General features: G+C 37.7%; 1 protein-coding gene across 1 annotated transcript in view; it reads right to left on the bottom strand.

Annotated features, from left to right (window-relative positions):
* Positions 1-22199, bottom strand: part of LOC136881409 (dehydrogenase/reductase SDR family member 7) — a 98495-nt gene that overhangs the window by 4716 nt on the left and 71580 nt on the right. The window contains exons 6-7 of the mRNA XM_067154150.2: positions 10455-10574; positions 4765-4928 (exon numbers count right to left, since the gene is read on the bottom strand). Coding sequence (XP_067010251.1) covers positions 4765-4928; positions 10455-10574 — 284 coding nt within the window. The remainder of the gene's footprint in view (positions 1-4764; positions 4929-10454; positions 10575-22199) is intronic.

Here is a 22199-nt window from a genome sequence, read left to right on the forward strand (position 1 = left end):
ACAGATCTCTGCACATGATTATGAGGGTATTTAGGTGTTGTAGTAAGGATGTAAAGGAGAGGGCATATAAGTCTCTGGTAAGACCCCAACTAGAGTATGGTTGCAGTGTATGGGACTCTCACCAAGATTACTTGATTCAAGAACTGGGAAAAAAACCAAAGAAAAGAAGCTCGATTTGTTCTGGGTGATTTCCAACAAAAGAGTAGCGTTACAAAAATGTTGCAAAGTTTCGGCTGGGAAGACTTGCGAGAAAGGAGACGAGCTGCTCAACTAAGTGGTATGTTCCAAGCTGTGAGTGAAGAGATGGTGTGGAATATGAAGATAAATTTGGAATTCAAGAGGACAAATTCGGGCAAATATTCATTTATAGGAAGGAGGGTTAGGGATTGCAATAACTTACCAAGGGAGATGTTCAATAAATTTCCAAATTCTTTGCAATCATTTAAGAAAAGGCTAGGAAAACAACAGATAGGGGATTTGCCACCTGGGCGACTGCCCCAAATGCAGATTAGTAGTGATTGATTGAATTTATATGCAAACAACAATAAAGAATTTAGTTATTAACTCTGCATCAAAAGTACTGTAATTTTTTATTTATAATATATTTTAAAATAGCCATATTTAACTTTATCATTTTTGAGTCATATTTTGTCATTTTTGAGTCATATTTGGTTGTATATTTGGACAGTTTTTAGGTTTTAAACAACCGATCCATAATTATAAGTATGTCAACTATTTATTTCCTAGAGATTAATTTAACTTGTCTGTTGGAGTACTTCCAAGTGCCAATACACTATGTTTTGCTGTTAAGCACATGTACCTAATACCTTTGGATGAAAATTTTCCACTAGATGAAAACAGCAACTTGTACTTTTTTGTACTTATGCTGATTTACTACAAATCCCAATACTGAACTCCGAGCTTGTGCCCTTCGGGAAGTTTTTGGTTTTTCAATTCTATTGGTGAAAAAGAGACACCTTGGTGGAATGACAGAGTCAGATTGGCTATAAAAGAGAGAAATTGGGCAAAAAAGATGCTAGACAGAGAAAAGCAAAGAGATGCACCAGATCCAGATGGCCAAGAAATGACTAAACTACAGGAACTCTACAGGGTAAAAAAACTTACAGCTAAGAGAAGAGAAAGAGAAAAAATGGAATGAGTTTGTGGAAAAGTTGGAAGAGGACAGCAGAGGAAACAAGAAACTTCTTTACAGACTAATTAAAAACAAGCAAAATAACCTAGAAGACACCAAGGTAATAGAGCAAGACAATGGACCAGTAGTACTAGAGGAAGATGGAATCAGGAGAGAATTCAATACCTTCTTTGACAAGCTCCTGAATGGAGAGGCATAAAATGTAATTCGAAACAGCCCAGTAAAAATATGGAGCCACCAATCACATGGCTGGAAAGAGAGAGGAGCCTTAAAAGTATGAAGAAAGGGAAAGCTGCAGGAATAGATGAGACATGTTGAGAGCAGGAAGAACCCCAGCAATCCAATTGCTATATAGACTCTTAAATGTAGTATGGCAGCAAAATTCCATCCCAGAAGACTGGAAGAAAGGTATAATTGTACCTATATCATGAAAGGCAGCAGATGGAAATGTACCAACTACCATGGCATCACTCTACTCTCTCATGAACTAAATATTCTGGAAAAAATTAAAGAGGATAGATTACGAGAAATTATGGAACCACTTTTAGGAGACGAACAATATGGCTTTAGGCCTGGAAGATCAACAACAGATCTTATATTTGCTGTCAGGATGCTAATGGAAAAACATTGGGAAGAGAGAAACCTTTATATCTACTGTTCCTTGACATCGAAAAGGCCTATGACACCATACCAAGGGAGCTTATTTGGGAGTGCCTGAGAAAGCTCAAAGTTCAAGACAGTCTAATTTCAAAAGTTAAGGTGCTTTACGAGAAAACCAGAAGCTGTGTACAAGTCGGTTCTGGACTGTCAGACTCGTTTGAGACAAAAATGGGAATACAACAAGGTAGTGCTTTGTCGCCACTATTAATTATCATTGTAATGGATACCATATTAAAGGCGCTAAAAGAAAAGAGGCAACAAGATTTAAAAGCATTTGTATTTGCACATGATGTAGTAATTTGGGGTAACTCAGAGAAAGATGTGGAAGAGAGACTGCAGGGGTGGAGTCAGGACTTTGAGAGATATGGATTAAACATCAACAAGGCTAAAATGGTGGTGTTGCAGGTACAGAAGGGAGACAATCAGCCAGAAATCATGCTAAATGGCACTAAGCTGGACAGTGTCACAGAATTTAAGTACTTGGGTCATATAATGTCCAAGGATAACTTAGTTAAATATGAAGTAAACAGTCGAATCAGCAAAGCAATACGTTTTTACTTCCAAGTAAGACTGCTACTATGGGATAAACAAGTACCACTCAAATTCAAGATGACACTATATAAATCATACTACACCCGTATCCTCACATACAGCCTGGAAACTGCTACATTAAGAAGAAAGGAAAACTCGAAATGAAGTTCCAGAAGACCAGGAGTGATAAAATCAGGAACGAAAAAGTCAGAGAAGACGTAGGACTAGAAGACTCCTTACTCCAGAAGATCCAAAAGGTAAGACTGAAGTGGTTTGGTCATGTGAAAAGAATGAGTGCCAATAGGTCTGCAAGAAAGGAGTATGAAAGAGAAATAAGGGAAAAGAGGGGCAGACCTAGAGAAAAATGGACAGACTTAGTGAAGAAGGATGTACAGGAGAGAGGTCAGGATTGGAAGCAGATTGTGAACGAAGAATGGTTCATGGATCGAACAAAATGGAAGGGGCTCGTATACCACACCTGGGAAACTGGAGTTAGTCAACAATGATGATGATGATGAATTCTACTAGTGATCTTGTTGATATCAGATTTTTAGGTACAAAGTTTTACGTTTCTAGGACACCCCATTAAGTCATCTATTTCTTTTTATATCTACTTTTATACACTGCTACACTTCGACCTCCATTTATTTGTAAAGAATACATCCTTAATATCTTGAAAATTTCCCACAACAACTTCTTGAGGTTTGATTTTAAAAATTAATTTGGGCTTTCAAGGAACTTTTACGTCTGAAAAATATTTCCCACACTGTGAAAAATTGCTTATACTGGAATACTTATGCTGTTTTGCTTCTGTGTCCCAATTTCAAACCCCTAGGAAGTTTTAGGAATTGATATTTAAAAAGGGAGAACAAGAAGATATGTGATAATTACTGAAGAATTACATTTATATCTCGGGTAGCAAAAGTACTTGAAGGGGTACTAGAAAAGAGAATAAGAAGAAAAGTGGAAGGACAATTGCAAGAAGAACAATATGGTTTTTCAAATGATCAACACTAGATCCCATCTTCAGTATGAGGTAGTTAATGGGAAAAAATTAGGAATACAGAAGAAATATGATGATGACATTCTTTGATTTAGAAAATGCCTATGATAGTGTACCCAGAGTAAAGGTATGGAAAGTAATTCAGCAGAAAGGATTTAAAAGACACATGATAGAATATGTGCAAGCAATGTACAAAAATTGTTGCAGCAGTGTCCAGACACATGTCGTTATTCATAATGGTTATGGATGAAAGTATGAAGAAGACAAAAATGAAATATGGGGACAGGAAGCCGAAGGTAATGCAGTTTGCAAATGATATTGTGGTGTAGAAAGCAAACAGAGAGGAAGTATAAGAGCAACTCGGCATGTTCAAAATTATGGAATGAAAATCAGCATGGAAAAGAGTAAGATAATGGTGCTGACTAGAGGTGAAAGGAATTATAAAAATAAAGGGACAAAACCATGGAATTGTGGAGAGCTTCAAATACTTGGGAAGCAAACAGATACAGGATGCAGCACTGGACATGGAGATCAGTAAAAAGATTCAACAGGTAAATGAATTCTTTTTTTTGTTTTGCTACGGGCTTTACGTCGCACCGACACAGATAGGTCTTATAGCGACGAAGGGATAGGAAAGGCCTAGGAGTTGGAAGGAAGCGGCCGTGGCCTTAATTAAGGTACAGCCCCAGCATTTGCCTGGTGTGAAAATGGGAAACCACGGAAAACCATCTTCAGGGCTGCCGATAGTGGGATTCGAACCTACTATCTCCCGGATGCAAGCTCACAGCCGCGCACCTCTACGCGCACGGCCAACTCGCCCGGTAAATGAATTCTACCAGTGTGTGAGAAACCTGGTGTAGAAGAAGGAAGTACCAATGAAGAGTAAAGAGGTGATGTATACGATGTAATACTGCCCAAATATCGATATATGCAGCAGAGACCTGGACACAGATAAAAACACAGGAGAATAAAATCCAGGCCAGTGAAATGAAATTGTTAAGATGATAGGAAAAACAAGAAAACAAGAAATGAGAAAGTCGGGAAGGAAATCAGAATGGAAAAGCTTTACGACAGATTGGAGCGGTATAAACGTAGATAGTTTGAACAGGTTAAGAGGATGGAAGAGGGAAGGATGCTGAAGCGGATGATGGAAACCCAGATAGAAGGAAGGAGGGCAAGAGGGAGACCCAGGCTAAGGTGGTTGAAAAGAACCCAGATTGGAACACAGTTAAGGAGGAATAACGGTGGTTGGATACACGAAGATGGAAAGGGGGCATAAACTTCCCAGCAAAGAAGTCCACTGTTCCCGGCAGAAGCTGGACAAGGGAAATGGATGATGATGATGATGATGATGATGATGATGATGATGATGATGATGATGATATAGCTTTAAAAGAATACATAAAATTAAACTTACATTTTTGCAATATTTGGGAAGTATACCAAATAGGTCAAGGGGATGAGAGGAAATAGCGCAATCCAAACTTCAGGCAAACGGTTGGCGAGAGCAACAGCGCTCAAGTACCCACATCGTTCACTTGACAACCTCCGGTCTGTAGAACTCACTTGCTGACCAAACTTCTACAACAAGAAAATACCATACAAATGTTATTCATCAATATTCTACAGGGAGAATATCCAAGAAGTTCCATTAGCAAATAAAAAAGAGAGATAATAATAATAATAATAATAATAATAATAATAATAATAATAATAATAATAATAATAATAATAATAATAATAATAATAATAATAATAACAACAACAACAACAACAACAACTCCACCACTGCCGGTCCCAAGTCCGGGGCCTCATCTTGCAAGTTATGAGGAAGGAGAATGGAGAGGAGCAACACCTCGTTAAAAACCTGGGTCCATGCGGCTCCGGATAGTACTACCCTGTAAGAGGCCCCTGCCTAGGGTTACTATGTGAAACCTGGTAAATGGTCTCAAAGGTGAAAAGACGAATTTCAGATTACCAATGGCGGAGAGAGCGGATGACTTTCATCAGTTATGGAAGTGTGTGATGTAAAAACGATTTACCACAGGTGGACGAACCACCATACGCCAGTGCATCACCAGACATTTGGATTCTGGGGAGTCTGCAACGTTACACAAAGACAAAAAATGTCAAAAACATATCAGATGTAATGCTTTTCAGGCGTTTGCTCTATTAACCAGCGTTTCGTCTTAGGTCTGACACTAGACTCATCAGAGTGAGATGTGTCAGACCCTACCCAAGAGGGAGACCCAGGCTAAGGTGGTTGAAAAGAAACCCAGATTGGAACACAGTTAAGGAGAAATAATGGTGGTTGGATACACAAAGATGGAAAGGGGGCATAAACTTCCCAGCAAAGAACCCCAGGCTATATAAGCCGGGGTGGAAGGCAGCTCAGGGTCAGTTGGTCATGAGAGAGGTCAGCAATTAAACATCTGTGGTATCAGCCCCTCGGGTACGTCACCCCTGATACCAAACCGGGTCATCGGAGTATGCCTCAGACTAGATTGGACTCGACATACCGGCAACAAAAACTTACTCCTCGTCGGAAGTTACTTTATAAGTCTACCAGTGTTACTCCAATTGTCCAACAGTCACGCGCTACTCAAAGCACATCGTCAGTCGACACCATCACCGAGATTCTAAACAAAGTCGACGCTGAACAAGACATGTCTCAGGATAACATCAACGTTCTCACTGCGACCATACAAGCCATGTCGGACCGATTTAAGGATATGGAGGCCAGACTGGGTAGGGTCTGACACATCCCACTCTGATGAGTCTAGTGTCAGACCTAAGACAAAACGCTGGTTAATAGAGCAAATGCCTGAAAAGCCTTACATCTGATATGTTTTTGACATTTTTGACATGCTCTATTGGTGAAAAATATCTAATTCCCTCCATGGGAATTTAGAATTTTCCATACACAAAGACAAGTCGGAGTGTCTTGCAATCTCATCCAAATTTCAACATAGACAACCAACGTACTTAGCAACTTTAAACAAACTCATTGTTAAAAATTGGAAAACTCAAACATCTAACGGATACATTAAGGGACCACAAAACATACTCATAACAGGAATTCTAGAAACAAGATACATACTGTAGATACAGATACCTTCAATTCTGAAGATTTTAGGATATACAAAGGGAAAGTGGGATCAAGAGTGATGAAAAATGCACCACACCTTGGAACAGCCTTTATAATTGACAAAACAAATGTTGAATTCATTAGTTGATTTTGATTCCAAATCTGAAAGACTCTCAAGTCTTACATTCAAAAAGCACAAACAAAATCTACACAATTATCAATATGCATGCCCCTATAAATGAGGATAATAGGAAAAACAAAGAAAAAGTGGAGATATTTTGGAATCAACTAGATGACCTTATTCAGAAAATTCCAGATAGAAATATCATCATCCATCTTGGAGACTTTAATGCACAGATTGGTAAAGAAAAAATATATAAGAAAATTGTTGGAGATTATACTGCCCACAATAGAACAAATAAGAGAACAAATAGAAACGGCATCAGGTTAATACAACTTTGCAGGGCACACAATTTAATTCTTAAATCTAAAGATTTCCAAAAATTACCACAAAAACAAAAGACATGGGTATCCCCAAATCCCATTCTAGGGGAATTCCAACTTGATCATACGGCAATCAAGAAAAGCTTTCACAAAGAAATCATGAATATTGAGGTATTCAGGGGTGCCAATTTGGACTCGGACCACTACCTCTCTAAAATTAAGTTCAAAGTCATCACAAACAGGAAATACAAAGTAAAGCAAATTAAGGGTCGGAAGTACAGCACGGAAAAAATACTAAGTCCAGATGACTTCACGAAAGCAACAGAAACAATTCAGACCCAAAGTTGGTAGAATATCAAAGAAAACCTACTTACTAAATCTGAACAGATAACACCTCAAATAAAAATTAGAAAACATGCCTGGCGGTCACTAGGACGTGATTTACACACTGAAACAAGAAAACAGGCATGGCAAAATTGGCTATCATAGAAAACAGAAAAAAGCAGACAAAATTTTATTACAATTAGGAAACTGGTAGATAAAAATATAAAAAGGGTTAAGAAGGCGCATGAAAACAAACTCTCCTCCAAATTGATGAAAAATTTACCAAAAACAATACGAGAAGCTTCTACAGAACTCCAATTTTGGGATGTAAATGGGGGCATTGCTCACAATAACACAGAAAATTGCAAGAAAGTAGCAGAATACTTTAAGAAACTCTTGAATTGTGAACCAATCGTCGAAAAATTTGAATCAATCCCAAATAAATTTGAAAAGCCAGATTGAGAATCACAGACAACTGAAGAATTACAAAAGATCATTTCAGAACTAAAAAACAACAAAGCATCTGGCAAAAACCAAACAATGGCAATTACGTCCTTTTAATGCGTTTTCAATAAAATCTGGAAAGAAGAACAGATACTGATGCAAGTGTGATAAATGGATATAACTTGAAAACAATATTCTCTCACCCATGGGTAACTAATACAAGTGTCAAGCTTGAATTATTATTATTATCATCATCATCATCATCATCATCATCATCATCATCATTATTATTATTATTATTAATATTACTTGTATGTATGGCTATGAAGTGTTACATACAGTTAGTATTTGTATTATTATTATGATATGATCGCATTGTTTGTGAGGTTATGTCATGTCACATGTGTTGTACATAAATATTTATATAAGTTCAGTTAATGTAAATACCTGGAAATTAGTATTATAACTTATTCTTACCTGTATATATATATAATTTGTAATACATGATTGTGAAACACACAGAATGGTAATAGGCACTAGAATGATGGAGAATATTCTATACATTATAATCTATGTATTAGGCACTCTAGAATTTTCAAGAAGGTAGTTTCTTTTCTAATGTAGCTTTCTAAAAGCCTGGCCAGGCACATATATAAGGAGATGGTCTTGATGGTAATGATGAGTTATTATTTAGCAGGAGTTTCACTGGTGAACATGTGTTGTGATTAACTGACATGCCAATGTAGGCAGTCAGTAGTCAACTGTTTCAACTGTGTTTCAAGGTTGTAATCTCCATATGCAGCGACTGGCATTTTTTTTAAACGGCAGCTTTGTGATGTGAGTGTTTTGTTTGTGACAGCAGTGATTAAGGTTATGTGTGTGTTTAATTTGTAAATACCGGGCGAGATGGCCGTGCGCGTAGAGGCGCGCGGCTGTGAGCTTGCATCCGGGAGATAGTAGGTTCGAATCCCACTATCGGCAGCCCTGAAAATGGTTTTCCGTGGTTTCCCATTTTCACACCAGGCAAATGCTGGGGCTGTGTCTTAATTAAGGCCACGGCCGCTTCCTTCCAACTCCTAGGCCTTTCCTATCCCATCCTCGCCATAAAACCTATCTGTGTTGGCGCGACGTAAAGCCCCTAGCAAAAAAAAAAATTGTAAATAGATGTGAATAAAATAATTTTACCAACTGACAGCATCTCGTGTGCGTCTTTGTGGATACGTTAATACCCATAGAGTGGAAAACAGTTATCATCCACCCTATTCACAAGAAAGGATTGAAAACAGACCCAAACAATTTCTTTAATATTTGGTTCCTTTGATAAATAGACACATGATCCAACTGGAATTCTCTCAACATTGGATTCTGAGATATCCATGTTTTACCTCTTCTTGGTAGTTTTCTGAAGAAAGTCAACATTAATTTCAACTGAAAGGTTTTACAGAGATTAATTAGTCTCATTCCATTTTTGTTCATTCTTTTATGGGCTGTATATTCTCCTACTGTTTTCTGAAAAGCTTTTTCTCTCCCTATTTGTGCATAAAAATCTCCCAATAGTACCACAACATTTAATTTTGGGATTTTGAACATTTCCTCTTCCAGAAGTTCCGAATTCTTCTACTTTATTGGGATTTTTTTTGTTATCTTCATTTATATGTTCATGGCAATTTACGAAGGTATACTATTTATTTTTGCATATAATTGTGAGATGAAATATTCTTTCTGAACTAGATTTGAATTCTGCTACATTATCTATTATATTTTTATGAACATTAAAAGGCAGTACCTAGTAGTGGCATTCCTTTCATAATTTTGATTGCTGGTTTACCCTTAAAAATTCTATGGTTCTTGGTTTCCGTTACATTTTCATCTGAAAATCTTGTTTCCTGTACTGTTAGAATTTGTATTTTGTGTTTATCTAAAAGAATTTCCAGTTCTTTCTGCTTATCAGTAATAAGGAATTTACATTCAAAGTACCTGCAAAAAATTTCTTCTTAAACTTGAGTCTGGAAGAATACCAAGGATGCTCAGACTCATCCTTATTGCAGATGTTAGGACTCCCCAGAACCCTAGGGCCCGATACATTGCATTACGCAATGGTGGGGGTATGACCGATGTTTTGTCTTGGTTTTATAATTAATTATGAACTATGACTCTGTTAATACGTCTTATTGATTAGGAATGAAGACAGTGATGGGAACAATGACAACCCACCAACGCCTTTCTGATTAAAGATCCAACGAAGAAAGTGTCAGGTTTCGATCTTCCTCGACATGAGTGGTCAAAACTTAACCGTTTCAGTAGAGGCCACGGCAGGTGCCGATATTTGATGTCAAAGTGGGGATATTGTGAAAGTGCTGCGTGTGATTGTGGTGCTGAGAAGCAGACATTGCTTCATGTTGTTGAGAGCTGTCCACTGTCAGCATTTAAGGACAGTTTACGGACTCTGCATGAATTGAAACCAAGTGCAGTGGACTGGTTGTCGAAGCTGGACATTCTAGTTTAATTACCTCTATATTTTAATTTGAATGTTAATTGTACATTTTTACACATTATGCTTGTAAATGCCATATGATGATAATAATAATAATAATAATAATAATAATAATAATAATAATAATAATAATAATAATAATAATAATAATAATAATAATAATAGATTAGGATATTTTTTATATGTGAACTGTAAGACTTTCTCTCTTTGTTGCTCCATGCACTATTTTCCATACCACAAATGGACCAGAGTTTTTGAAAATTATTTTGAATACTTAACCAAACAGTGATTAGATTGATTGTAAGCCACTTACCACTCCAGCTTTATCAGTGAAGCTTTCAGCCAAGAAGTTGGTATGAACAGGCCCAGGACATAGAAGAGTTCTATGAATATTACAGCCTAGCTTCTCAACCCAGAGGCTATTGAAGAAACCCTAGAATGAAAGTCAAACATACAACAAAATTTGTAATTTTCTAAGGTAGTGAGGGAATAAACAGATTGATATTGTCTTTGTTGGCAGTGAAGTTAGGGCTCTGGACTCTTTCTTACACTTAACCACTATCACATTACTTGATTAAAATGCTAGAAATGTAAGCCACACTACAAACGAAAGCAATCAATCAATCAATCAATCAATCAATCAATCAATACTGATCTGCATCTAGGGCAGTCACCCAGGTGGCAGATTCCCTATCTGCTGCTTTCCTAGCCTTTTCCTAAATGATTTCAAAGAAATTGGAAATTTATTGAACATCTCCCTTGGTAAGTTATTCCAATCCCTAACTCCCCTTCCTATAAATGAATATTTGCCCCAGTTTGTCCTCCTGAATTCCAACTTTTTCTTCATATTGTGATCTTTCCTACTTTTATAAACGCCATTCAAACTTATTCGTCTACTAATGTCATTCCACGCCATCTCTCCGCTGACAGCTCGGAACATACCACTTACATGTTATAATTCTCATGTTAGGCCCGTATTGAAATGTCCGTAAATACAAAGTATGTTACAAGTGTTTATTTATATATCCACCTATTCAATACAAAGAGATCTTTTTAGAAATTAAATATTATTATAAAATGTTAAGGGACATGTTTCGTCCATATTAAGGGCATCATCAGCCTCAAATTCAAACCTGTATGGTGAAAAATCAGGATCCTGATTGCTCTTACAAGCCATAAAAAGAGGATATCATTATAGGTGTCAGTCTAAACATACAAAATATTAGAATGTCCTTGGCTAAAATTGCAGTATCAAGCTGCATGTCATAAGTTCATATGAATATACTTTCCGGAGCGTTGAAAAACTTGTTGGGGTAGGGCAGTAAACAGCTCAGTCTTTATAATGAAACAGAAATGTGCTTCCTTGAAGATGATAAGAAAAAGCAAAGCTGATACACTGTTACAGATGTCAATATCATATGTTGTGATAAGACAACAGATCTCTTAAATGGCTGTTCAGTTGCCTATAGTCTATTTAACTGGCTGAAGGAGTGAAAGTCGAATGTGTTATGATAAGATAACAGTCTTCCTTACGTAATTGTGGGAGCAAGGAAAAAGCATTCGGTTGTCTAAAGATGTATCTTATTTGAAGGACGAAAGTCGAAGGTTAGAGCTCTTTGGTGTGAAGTCTGTAATAAGAGGAGAGTGAATGCTTAGGAACGTATTTTTGAAGAGAATGTGGGTTTAAAGAAAGGTAAAACATGGAAAATGTATAAAAACACTTACCCTTTCGTGTGTGAAGATGTAAATCAGTTATGGAAAGGTTAGTTGAAGAAAAATAACTTTATGTGTAGGTTCATTTATTTCTTTGACTGTTAATGCAGTTGCTATGGTAGCGTTGAATGAATGACACTTGTACTTCTGGTATTGTATCGATGTGAGATTGGCGGAGGAGGGTGTGGTTGAGGGGAGGGGGTAGGCGGAGCGTTAAGTTTATGTGTTGTTGGTTGCGAGAGATTTACATGGTCGGACAGGGAGGGAGTCGTGTTGGGTTGCGGGAGAATTGTGGGGGCGGGCATGAAGGGAGTCAAGTTAGTTAAAGTAGTGGAGGTTCTAGAAGATGTTAACTTAAGATTTTTAAGAATGTAGTTATGTTTTGAATTTAGAGTTTGCAATAATTTGGGTAAACTTTCGTATAATGGATTCTTGACTTCAATTAAATCATTGAGGTTTAGATTTTTGTTGTAGTGTTGGTCCAAAAATATATAGATGGTTTCAAGTTCATTCATCAACTTTCCTTTGTCTACTCTTTTAATAATTGTGAGGTATCTTTCTATTGTTATGAAGTGATGTCCTGTTTCTTTCATATGGGAGCTCATTGCTGAAAATTTATTGTGCTTAATGGCATTATAGTGTTCTAAGTACCTAGTTTGAAAACTCCTGCCTGTTTGACCAATATAAGAGGCGTTGCATTGCGTGCATGTGAGCCTGTATATGCCTGATCCTGAGTAAATGTTTTTGCTTGAATTGACTGTGTTGTGATTAAAAAATAATTTTTGGTTAGTGTTTGTTGTTATAAACGCTATACTGGTATTTTTGTTTTTTATTGGGTTCAAGATCTGGTGAACGTTTGGATTGTTACAGGTGAAGGTAACGAATTTGGATTTTTTGGGTTTGTCAAGGATGAGGTTTGTTGTTAATTTGAATTTGACCTTATTTATTAAACGGTTAATCATTTCAGGTTTATATCCATTGATTTTTGCTAAATCCTTTATATAATTTAGTTCTGTTTGAAGGTTCTTGGGTGTTAGAGGGATTTTTAAAGCTCTATAAATTAAACTGTGAAATGTGGCCAATTTATGGGAGTTAGGATGTAAAGAAGTATTTTTGATTGTTAATGGGGTGTGAGTAGGTTTTCTGTAAATTTTAAAATCGAAGTTGCCATTAATATGAGTTACTGTGAGATCTAGGAAATTTAAGGATCCACTGACTTCATCTTCCTTGGTGAATTTAATATTTTGGTCTAGGTTGTTTAAATAATTGAACTTAGCACACGAGGGCGAAACGCAGGCAACCAAGAATGAGTTAGCTGGAAAATTTATAATGTCCAATAACGGACTATTATATTGGTATTATAAATTTACTCATTCAGGACAAATATTTTAGGTTCCCTATGGGAATCAACATCTACATCATCATCCTTGTAACCAACAATCTTTACATACTGCTGACTGAATACTTCTGCCTTTTGAAGATCCTCACATACACACTCCCCTTGTTCATTAATTATTCCTGGAATGTCCTTCTTGGAACCTGTTTCTGTCTTAAAATACCTATACATGATGATGATCATCATCATGACTAATTATATCATACAATACATTACTTATATGAATAAATTGTAAACATTTTAATGTCTAATCATTTGATTCTTCTACAGTTTTTTTAAAAATATTTATCAACTTCAGGTAAATTTATATTGGTCAAACAGGGAGGAGTTTTCAATTAAAATATCAAGAGAATGTTTATTCATGCAATTTAATGAAGAGCATAGAGAACAAGTCTCAATTTACAGTATACTTTACAAATTTTCAATATAACAGTAGCCTACGTATATACTAATTAATTGTATTAACAATGATGATAGACAGTCTAGACCATTCTATATTCAGGAAGTAGAAGCTGCTATCAAAATGCTGAAAACCGGTAAGGCTGCTGGCCCTGATATCTTCAACGAATTCCTTCGAAATATGGGTCCACATAGCATAAAGTGGTCACTTCTCTTTTTACTTACATCCCTCAGACTAACAACCTGCCGAAGCAGTTCAAATGGTCAAAGGTGATCGCCGTTCTTAAACCTGGAAAGTCGGAGCAGAGACCTGAAAACTACTGCCCAATAGCACTTCTCAGTTGCACTTATAAACTCTTGGAACGAGTCCTCCTCACTAGGATAGCACCACTCACTGATGCTGTAATTCCCCCAGAGCAAGCTGGTTTCAGAAGAAATCGTAGCTGCACTGATCAAGTTTTGTCTCTTACCACTCACATCGAGGCAGGCTTCCAAAAGAAGTTAAAATCAACAGCTGTCTTTATTGATCTGACAAGTGCATATGATACTGTCTGGCGACATGGACTAATTCTTAAAGTGCTGGAAGTAATTCCCTGCTTGGAAATTTCAAACCTAATTTCCAACATGCTCTGTGAGAGAGAGTTTGTAGTATTCCTAGGTGATTCTAAAAGTCGCAAAAAGAAAATTAAATAATGGTCTGCCACAAGGATCAGTATTGGCCCCAGTTCTCTTCAATCTCTACATCCATGACTTACCACCAACCACAGCTATTAAGTTCATCTATACAGACAACATCGCACTGGTAGCTCAAAGCAGAAATTTTGAGGATGGTAAAGGCATTCTTTCAGCAGACTTGGTCAAAATGGCAACATTCTTCAAGTCTTGGCATTTGATCCCAAGTGCTTCTAAGACCGAGGTTTCATGTTTTTATCTCAGCAACCGACTCGCAAACTATGAGCCATCTGTCTTATTCCTTGGTGAAAAACTAAAGTACAACCCGTTCGCGATATATCTAGGAGTCACACTGGACAGAACTCTGAGCTACAAAGAACATCTCACCAAGCTCTCTCACAAAATCGCTACAAGGAATAACATCCTGCACAAGCTTTGTGGCAGTTCCTGGGGAGCCTCGGCTGACTGCTTACGATTAACGGGTATCAGTCTTGTCTACTCTGCAGCAGAATACTGTGCCCCGGTATGGTTGGAAAGTGCACATGTGCACAAAGTGGATACTAAGCTGAATGATACCATACACTGCATAACTGGTACTGTAAAGTCAACACCTCGCCACTGGTTACCCGTTCTTAGTCATACGCCACCACCCCACCTGAGGAGAAAGGAAGCTCTGCTGAGAGAAGCAAAGAAGATCTGGTCATCTTCCGCATTACCAGTTCACCAGGAATTTTGTTACCCATCGCCACGACGACTTCGATCTAGGAGACCAGCAACTATACTCGCCAGCCGACTCTTGAGGGATAATTTTAATCTAAACGAGAGCTGGTGGAATGAGTGGTCAATTTCAACATCTGGAACAAATGCTCTTGACCTAAATCCAACCCAGAAAATGAAGGGATTTGACCTCCCAAGAAAACTATGGTGTCGCCTCAACAGACTGAGAACTGGGCATTGACACTGCAATTTCTTATGCCATAAGTGGGGTTGGATGGATTCTCAAATGTGTGAATGCAGTGAAGAGGAGCAGACCATGGACCATGTCATCCTGCACTGCTCTCTTCATGCCTACTCCGGAAGCCCCAGCGACCTGTTTCATCCTTCAGAAAGTGCTGTAGAGCGGCTGAAACACTTGAACCTGGACTTATAAATTTGTAGTTATAATCATCATACGATTAAATAAACTATGATGATCATGGGAATGACATTGGTTTAATGATAATGAGATATGAAGAAAAGAACATAATGATGGCAAGGACTGTAACAACTTCATGTAATACTTACTACTAAGTTATGGTAATTACTAGCTAATTGATCCTATTTTAAACTGTTGTTAGTGCCTAAATCATGAGCCTGAGCTAATGGAGAAATTTTGGTTGTTGCAACCAAAATCTAGCTTCATATTTTTCAGAATTCGACAGAGCTTTGAGAGACCTAAACAGGAGCAAAGCACCAGGTATTGATGACATTCCCTCTGAATTACTGACTGCTTTAGGAGAAACCAGCATGGCAAGGTTATTCCATTTAGTGTGCAAGATGTATGAGATAGGAGAAGTGCCATCTGATTTTCGGCAGAATGTTGTTATGCCTATTGCCAAGAAAGTCAGTGTTGACAAGTGTGAAAACTACCATACCATTAGTTTAGTAGCTCACGCCTGCAAAATTCTAACACATGTTATTTACAGAAGACTGCAAAGACAATATTTGAAACTGAGTTGGGAGAAGATCAATTTGGCTTCAGAAGAAATGTAGGAACACGTGAAGCAATCCTGACTTATTGTCTGAACTTAGAGGTTCGAATTAAGAAGGGCAAGCCCACATACATGGTGTTCGTAGATATAGAAAAGGCATTTGATAATGTTGACTGGACCAAGCTATTTGAGATTCTGAAGGTGATCGGGATCAGGTACCGAGATCTAAAATCTATATAAAAATCAGTCTGCAATGATAAGAATCAAGGGCTTTGAAAAAGAAGCAGCAATCCAGAAAGGGGCGAGGCAAAGCTGCAGTTTGTCTCCCTCCTTTTCAATGTTTATATAGAACAGGCAGTAAAGGAACTCAAAGAAGAATTTGGAAAGGTAATTGTTGTGTGTGTCCTCCGCCGCCTGCAAGCTCCGCAACCCGCTCAGCATAGACGCTTCTAGATACCATGAGGAGTGGACTGCAGCGTGCTGACATAATCGTGTGTGACATCAGTCAGCATGTATAAATTGGGCGATGTCTTCTCCACTTGAGGCACTCCCACAGTGTCCAGCGATCAGACTACACCGTATGTCAGACACGGAAGTACCCTCTTAAAAAAGTGTTCTGAACAGGTGGACTAATTCTGATCTGGAGGTATCACCTCAGGAAATCTTTGCCTCAAGTTATCCTGCCTCCCGTATCAACGACATACGTCCTGGCTAGCATTCTGCTACTCTTGAACTTTACCACAAGTTCCCTGCAAGTTCTCCAACTTTGGCCTAGCATTCTGCTACGACGAACTTTACTCCAAGTTCCCTTTATAATTCTCCAAACTATAGATAGTCATCAGCTATCACAAACATTCATTCCTTCGAGCATCCTATCTTATCAAGATAGATATCATTGTACATATAAGACTCCAAGTGTATAAATGTATATTTCTCAGACCATCAGTCAACTAGTTTATGTTGTTATTTAACATGTACAGCACTTCAAGCAGCAAGTCAAATTTCGTTCATTTTTGTATATACTGTGTGCATATTTACAAAATAATAACTTTTATGTTGTGCTTTGTATATCGTGATTCTTGTATACAACACAACAGTAATCACAATCCAAGGAGAGGTAATCAAAACCCTGAGATTTGCCAATGATATTGTTATTTTATCTGAGACTGCAGAAGATCTTAAGAAGTTGCTGAATGGTATGGATGGAGTCTTGGGTGAGGAATACAAGATGAAAATAAATAAGTCCAAAACAAAAGTAATGGAGTGCAGTAGTTCAAAGTCAGGTGATGCCAAATATTAGATTAGGAAATGAAGTCTTAACGGAAGTGGATGAATATTGTTACCTGTATAGTAAAATGACTAACGGTGGCAGAAGTAAGGAGGACATTTTCTTGGGAAAAGAAATTTGCTCACTTCGAAAATAGATATAGGAATTAGAAAATGTTTTTGAAGACTTTCGTTGAGCGTGGCATTGTATGGAAGTGAAACATGGACGATACTTTGTTCAGAAAGAAAGAGAATAGAATAGAAGTAGAATAGAATAGAATGCTGAAGATGAGATGGATAGATCGAATCATGAATGAATGAAGAAATACTGAATCGAATTGATAAGAGGAGATCCATGTGGCTAAATTTGACGAGAAGAAGAGATAGAATGATAAGACACATCTTAAGACACCCAAAACTTGTGCAGTTGGTTTTTGAGGGAAGTGTAGGGTTTAAGAATGGTAGGGGTAGACCAAGGTATGAATACGACAAGCAGATTAGGGCAGATGTAGGATGCAGCAGTTATATGGAAATGAAAACGTTAGCACAGGATAGGGTGGCATGGAAAGCTGTATCAAACCAGTCTATGGACTGATGACTCAAACAACAACACTGTTCACAGCCATTCTGTTATAAATTGCATATTCTGTGAAGTGGTGAGTTACTGTTTTCATATTTTCACAGTAGAACATTAATTAAACTCGTGTTTTCGCCTATGGTGCATTGAAGTTTAATAATGAAAGAAAATATTAATTATCGAAGACACTATTTACAACTATGTGCATAAATCTCTATGTGATCTAAGAGATATGAAATAGGCATCTCTGAGCAGACATTTGTAGCTCACATTCAAAAGAAATTCATTATACTTCCTCATGTATACAAATGTCAGGAAACGTTTCTGGACTCTTCCTATTATTTCGATACCTTTATTGTTAAATATTATAGTAGCTTATTCAAGTCCAGTGCGTACTAATATATTGAAGAGTGTAATAATTGTTGTTTGATGACACCGATTTAATGACAAGAACTCGAAAGGCAATGGAAGAGACATTCATTACCCTTGAACAGGCCAGTAGGAAAATGGGACCGAACATCAACCAGCAGAAAACTAAATATACAGTATGGCTGCTGGGAAAGCATGTAAGGAGAACATGCTAGCCTCAATAACTGTGGATAAATACACCTTTGAGAGAGTTGATCAGTTTAAATATCTGGGATCGACAGTCCCCTACTAAAATGATATCTCCTATGAAATTAAACAGAGATTAATAGCAGAAAACAAGACTTGCCTCCTCAAGGCTCTTGACTCGTATCACCAAATTAACCATCTACAAAACACTTATAAGATCTGTGTTTACATATACCTCAGGAACTTTGCCATTAACAGCAAAAGATACTGAAATGCTAGATGCCTTTGAAAAAAAGATACTTCGAAAAATCATCGGCCCAATTCGTGAAAGAGGAAAATGGAGGAGAAGGTACAATCATGAATTGTGCACTATTTATAAAGATCCACCAATCAGACGAGCAGTGAAATTAGCCAAACTGAGGTGGGCCGGACACTTAGCACGGATGAGTGATACGGATGTCCAGAAAGTCATAAAAAGAAGAAGAATTGTTGTTACTCCATTAAATGGTTTTACATTTCACATGACAAATCCTAACATACATTGGCCCAGGACATAGAGAGTGTTATGAATATTACAGCCCAGCTTCTCAACCCAGATGCTACTGAAGTATTGACAAGGCTGATTTTAAATATCAAATGTGTATTTATTGGAGTAGATATATTTTGCATGCGGCAATAATGCCCCCTTTGTCCCATATAATCCTTTTTTTTTTTTTGCTTTACATTGCACCGACACAGATAGGTTTTATAGCAACGATGGGACAGGAAATGCCTAGGAATGGGAAGGAAGCGGCCGTGGCCTTCATTAAGGTAAAGCCCCAGCATTTGCCTGGTGTGAAAATGGAAAACCATGGAAAACCATCTTCAGGGCTGCCAACAACGGGGTTCGAACCCACTATCTCCCAGATGCGAGCTCACAGCTGCGCACCCCTAATGGCATGGCCAACTTGCCCGGTACCCCATATAATCCAACAGAGTATCTATACACTACCATTTCCAGCACAGACATTAGCAATGTCTTCATCACTTAACTGTTGAAAGCCTTGTTCTCACAAGCCACTCAGAAAAACATTCATTTAAGTTATCCTCATCAATTTCTTCAAACCCTTCATCTTTCTAAGCATGAACAAGAATTTCTTGAGAACTGACTTCTTCATGGATATCCTGTTCTTCTATTTGTGGTAGAAGTTTCCTTCATGACTGCAATAGGGTGCACGGTTTTACTTTTCTCCAGGCTGCTGTGGCAACTCCATGTACTGCATCCGATAAAGAATACTGTTTCCAGAAATTTGTTAGAGTAACAACACTTTCTTCCGTCAAATTTTTCAGGAGTGTGGATCTATAGTAATTTTTCATGAGTGTGGATCTATAGTATTTGCTTCACAGATGCAATAATGCCCTGATCCATAGGCTGTATCAGTGCTGTCATATTCAGAGGAAGAAATCTGGTAACAATGACTCCATCGTCTGGAGTTAACAATTTGTTAACAGCTGTTGACCATTTAAGTGGAGCCCACAATGGAATGCAGACAGCACTTGCCTTCTAACAACCTTGAAATAAGCCTATCCCCACCTCCTAACGGAACGTACACTTCACTATTACAAAACAAGACAGGACAACGCAAGAAGTCATCGACCTGCCACAAAGTACCGTACTAAAAATAACTTACCCCCACAGAGACCATACTGCAGAAATATGTATGAAAAATACTGTAAATTCAAACTTATTCAATTTCAATTACAGTATTTTTAATAAGGCAAAAAGGTGCATGATTAATCCACAAACTGGATATTCTGTGCCGGATAATTGAGAGTGTACAGTATTTCTGTAATTTCCTAAGGTAGTAAGTGGGGGAATGGAGCATGTTAATGCTAAAAAGCATAACATGTTTTAGGCTAAGGATGAACACATGAAATATTTTAAGCATCAATGTACATCTACTGACAAATCTTGCATACAGTGGAGAAAGGCAATCTGCTCATTAATTACGAGAATATATTGAGCCCCATGCTCAATGATTGGAGTCCAGTGTAATTGGGATTAAATAAAATGAAAAATGGAAATAATATATTTATACTGAAAGAATGCATGTCCGTCCCAAGCTAGACAATACAGTGGACTAGGAGGCTTTCGCAACGAGGCTCACAGAACAGGACAATAGTGAAGATAGGAGCACCAGACAATGCAGTCATAAATAAGCCAGCTGGTGAATGTGCCAGCATAAAAAAGGAAGTGAAGACAAGGAATATGCAGGGTGTCGATAGAAAACGATACAGCCACAAGGAACCCTTTAGAAAGTGCCATCAAATCCAGCAGATGTGAGCGGGCAGAAGGTCCCTCAAAACATTTGGTGCATCTTGAAAAAGCGTACAAAAATATCATAGAAAGTAAACACCAGAGTTGAGTTAGAGCAAAATACAAAGGGATTTTGGACATAGATTTATGGTGAATTAGGGAATAAGGAAAGTCTGTATCCAGACTGGGGATAGAAGACATGAACTTCAACATCCAATGGAGAGTAGCAACACTACGAAGATGGAGGAATGGGTTTGAATCAGAATTCAAGGGGAGTAAGACCCAGAAAGTGGGAAAAATTAGAACTGATAAATAGACTGAAGACATGTTAGGCACCTTTCTCGATCTGTTTTAGCTAAGCTTATCTTGTCTTATCGTCTTAGTCATCATATAGAACCGTCTGATAGAAAGAGAGTCGTGTGATAAGGAGAATTAACAGTAGATGAGAACGTATGCTATCGCAAAATGAAATTGAGCCGAGAGAAGAGAGTCATGACTGAACTTAGTTTACTGTAACATTGAACAGAGAACTGAGTTGAACTGGATATTGTGTATAATAGGTTGAAATTAGTAACCAGAAAGGCGAAAGGTAACAGAGAGAGTGAAAATGTGTGCACCTTAGTACCGTATTTTCGTAGACCGGAAACCAGGACTTAGTTATGGACAATTCAGGAATGGTTTCCGTCGTGTCAACCATGGAGTTATAAATTGTGACTGTCCTAAAGGTACTTTGAGAGTGTAGAGGCGTTAGATAGGTCAAACAGAACACAGAACTAGAATATTGTTGCAATTATACTTCAATTGCAAATAAACAAGTAGGCCTCTCTACCTCGTCAGAATTACACTTCGATGGCAAATGCAATGCAAACAAACTGAAGATCCCATGCTCCTTATAAAAGACCCTGGCCTGCCACATGATTTCAATAATGGAGTAAAGTAATTATATCACAGCTAGAGATTTTGCATTGATGTATGGATTATTTGGAAAGTATAGTGAGAGGACAAGAATCATCATCAAAGGCTATTAAAGCATGTGAGGATTTCGGTAATTTGTGTACCATATGTGTTGCATGGACCTGGATGTGAGGCCAGGGTCTTTTATAAGGAGCATGGGATCTTCAGTTTGTTTGCATTACATTTGCCATTGAAGTGTAATTCTGATGAGGTAGAGAGGCCTACTTGTTTATTTGCGATTGAATTATAATTCCAACATTTGCCATCAAAGTGTAAATCATTATTTATATCTTTTTAAAAAGACAATGGATAAGTTGTTTAAAATACTAGGGAAAACATTTTAAAAGTTAAAAACAAAAATATGTACTACTACTACTACTACTACTACTACTGCTGCTGCTGCTGCTGCTGCTGCTGCTGCTGCTGGTGCTGCTGGTGCTGCTACTACTTCTTCTTTGACACTATCTGCCCTATTAATACTATTTGGTGGTATTTTTTAACCTTAATTTAGTGGTTTGTAGCTAAAATCTTCTTTGGCT

This window comes from Anabrus simplex, chromosome 1 (genome assembly GCF_040414725.1).
Source record: "Anabrus simplex isolate iqAnaSimp1 chromosome 1, ASM4041472v1, whole genome shotgun sequence".
Lineage (NCBI taxonomy): Eukaryota > Metazoa > Arthropoda > Insecta > Orthoptera > Tettigoniidae > Anabrus > Anabrus simplex.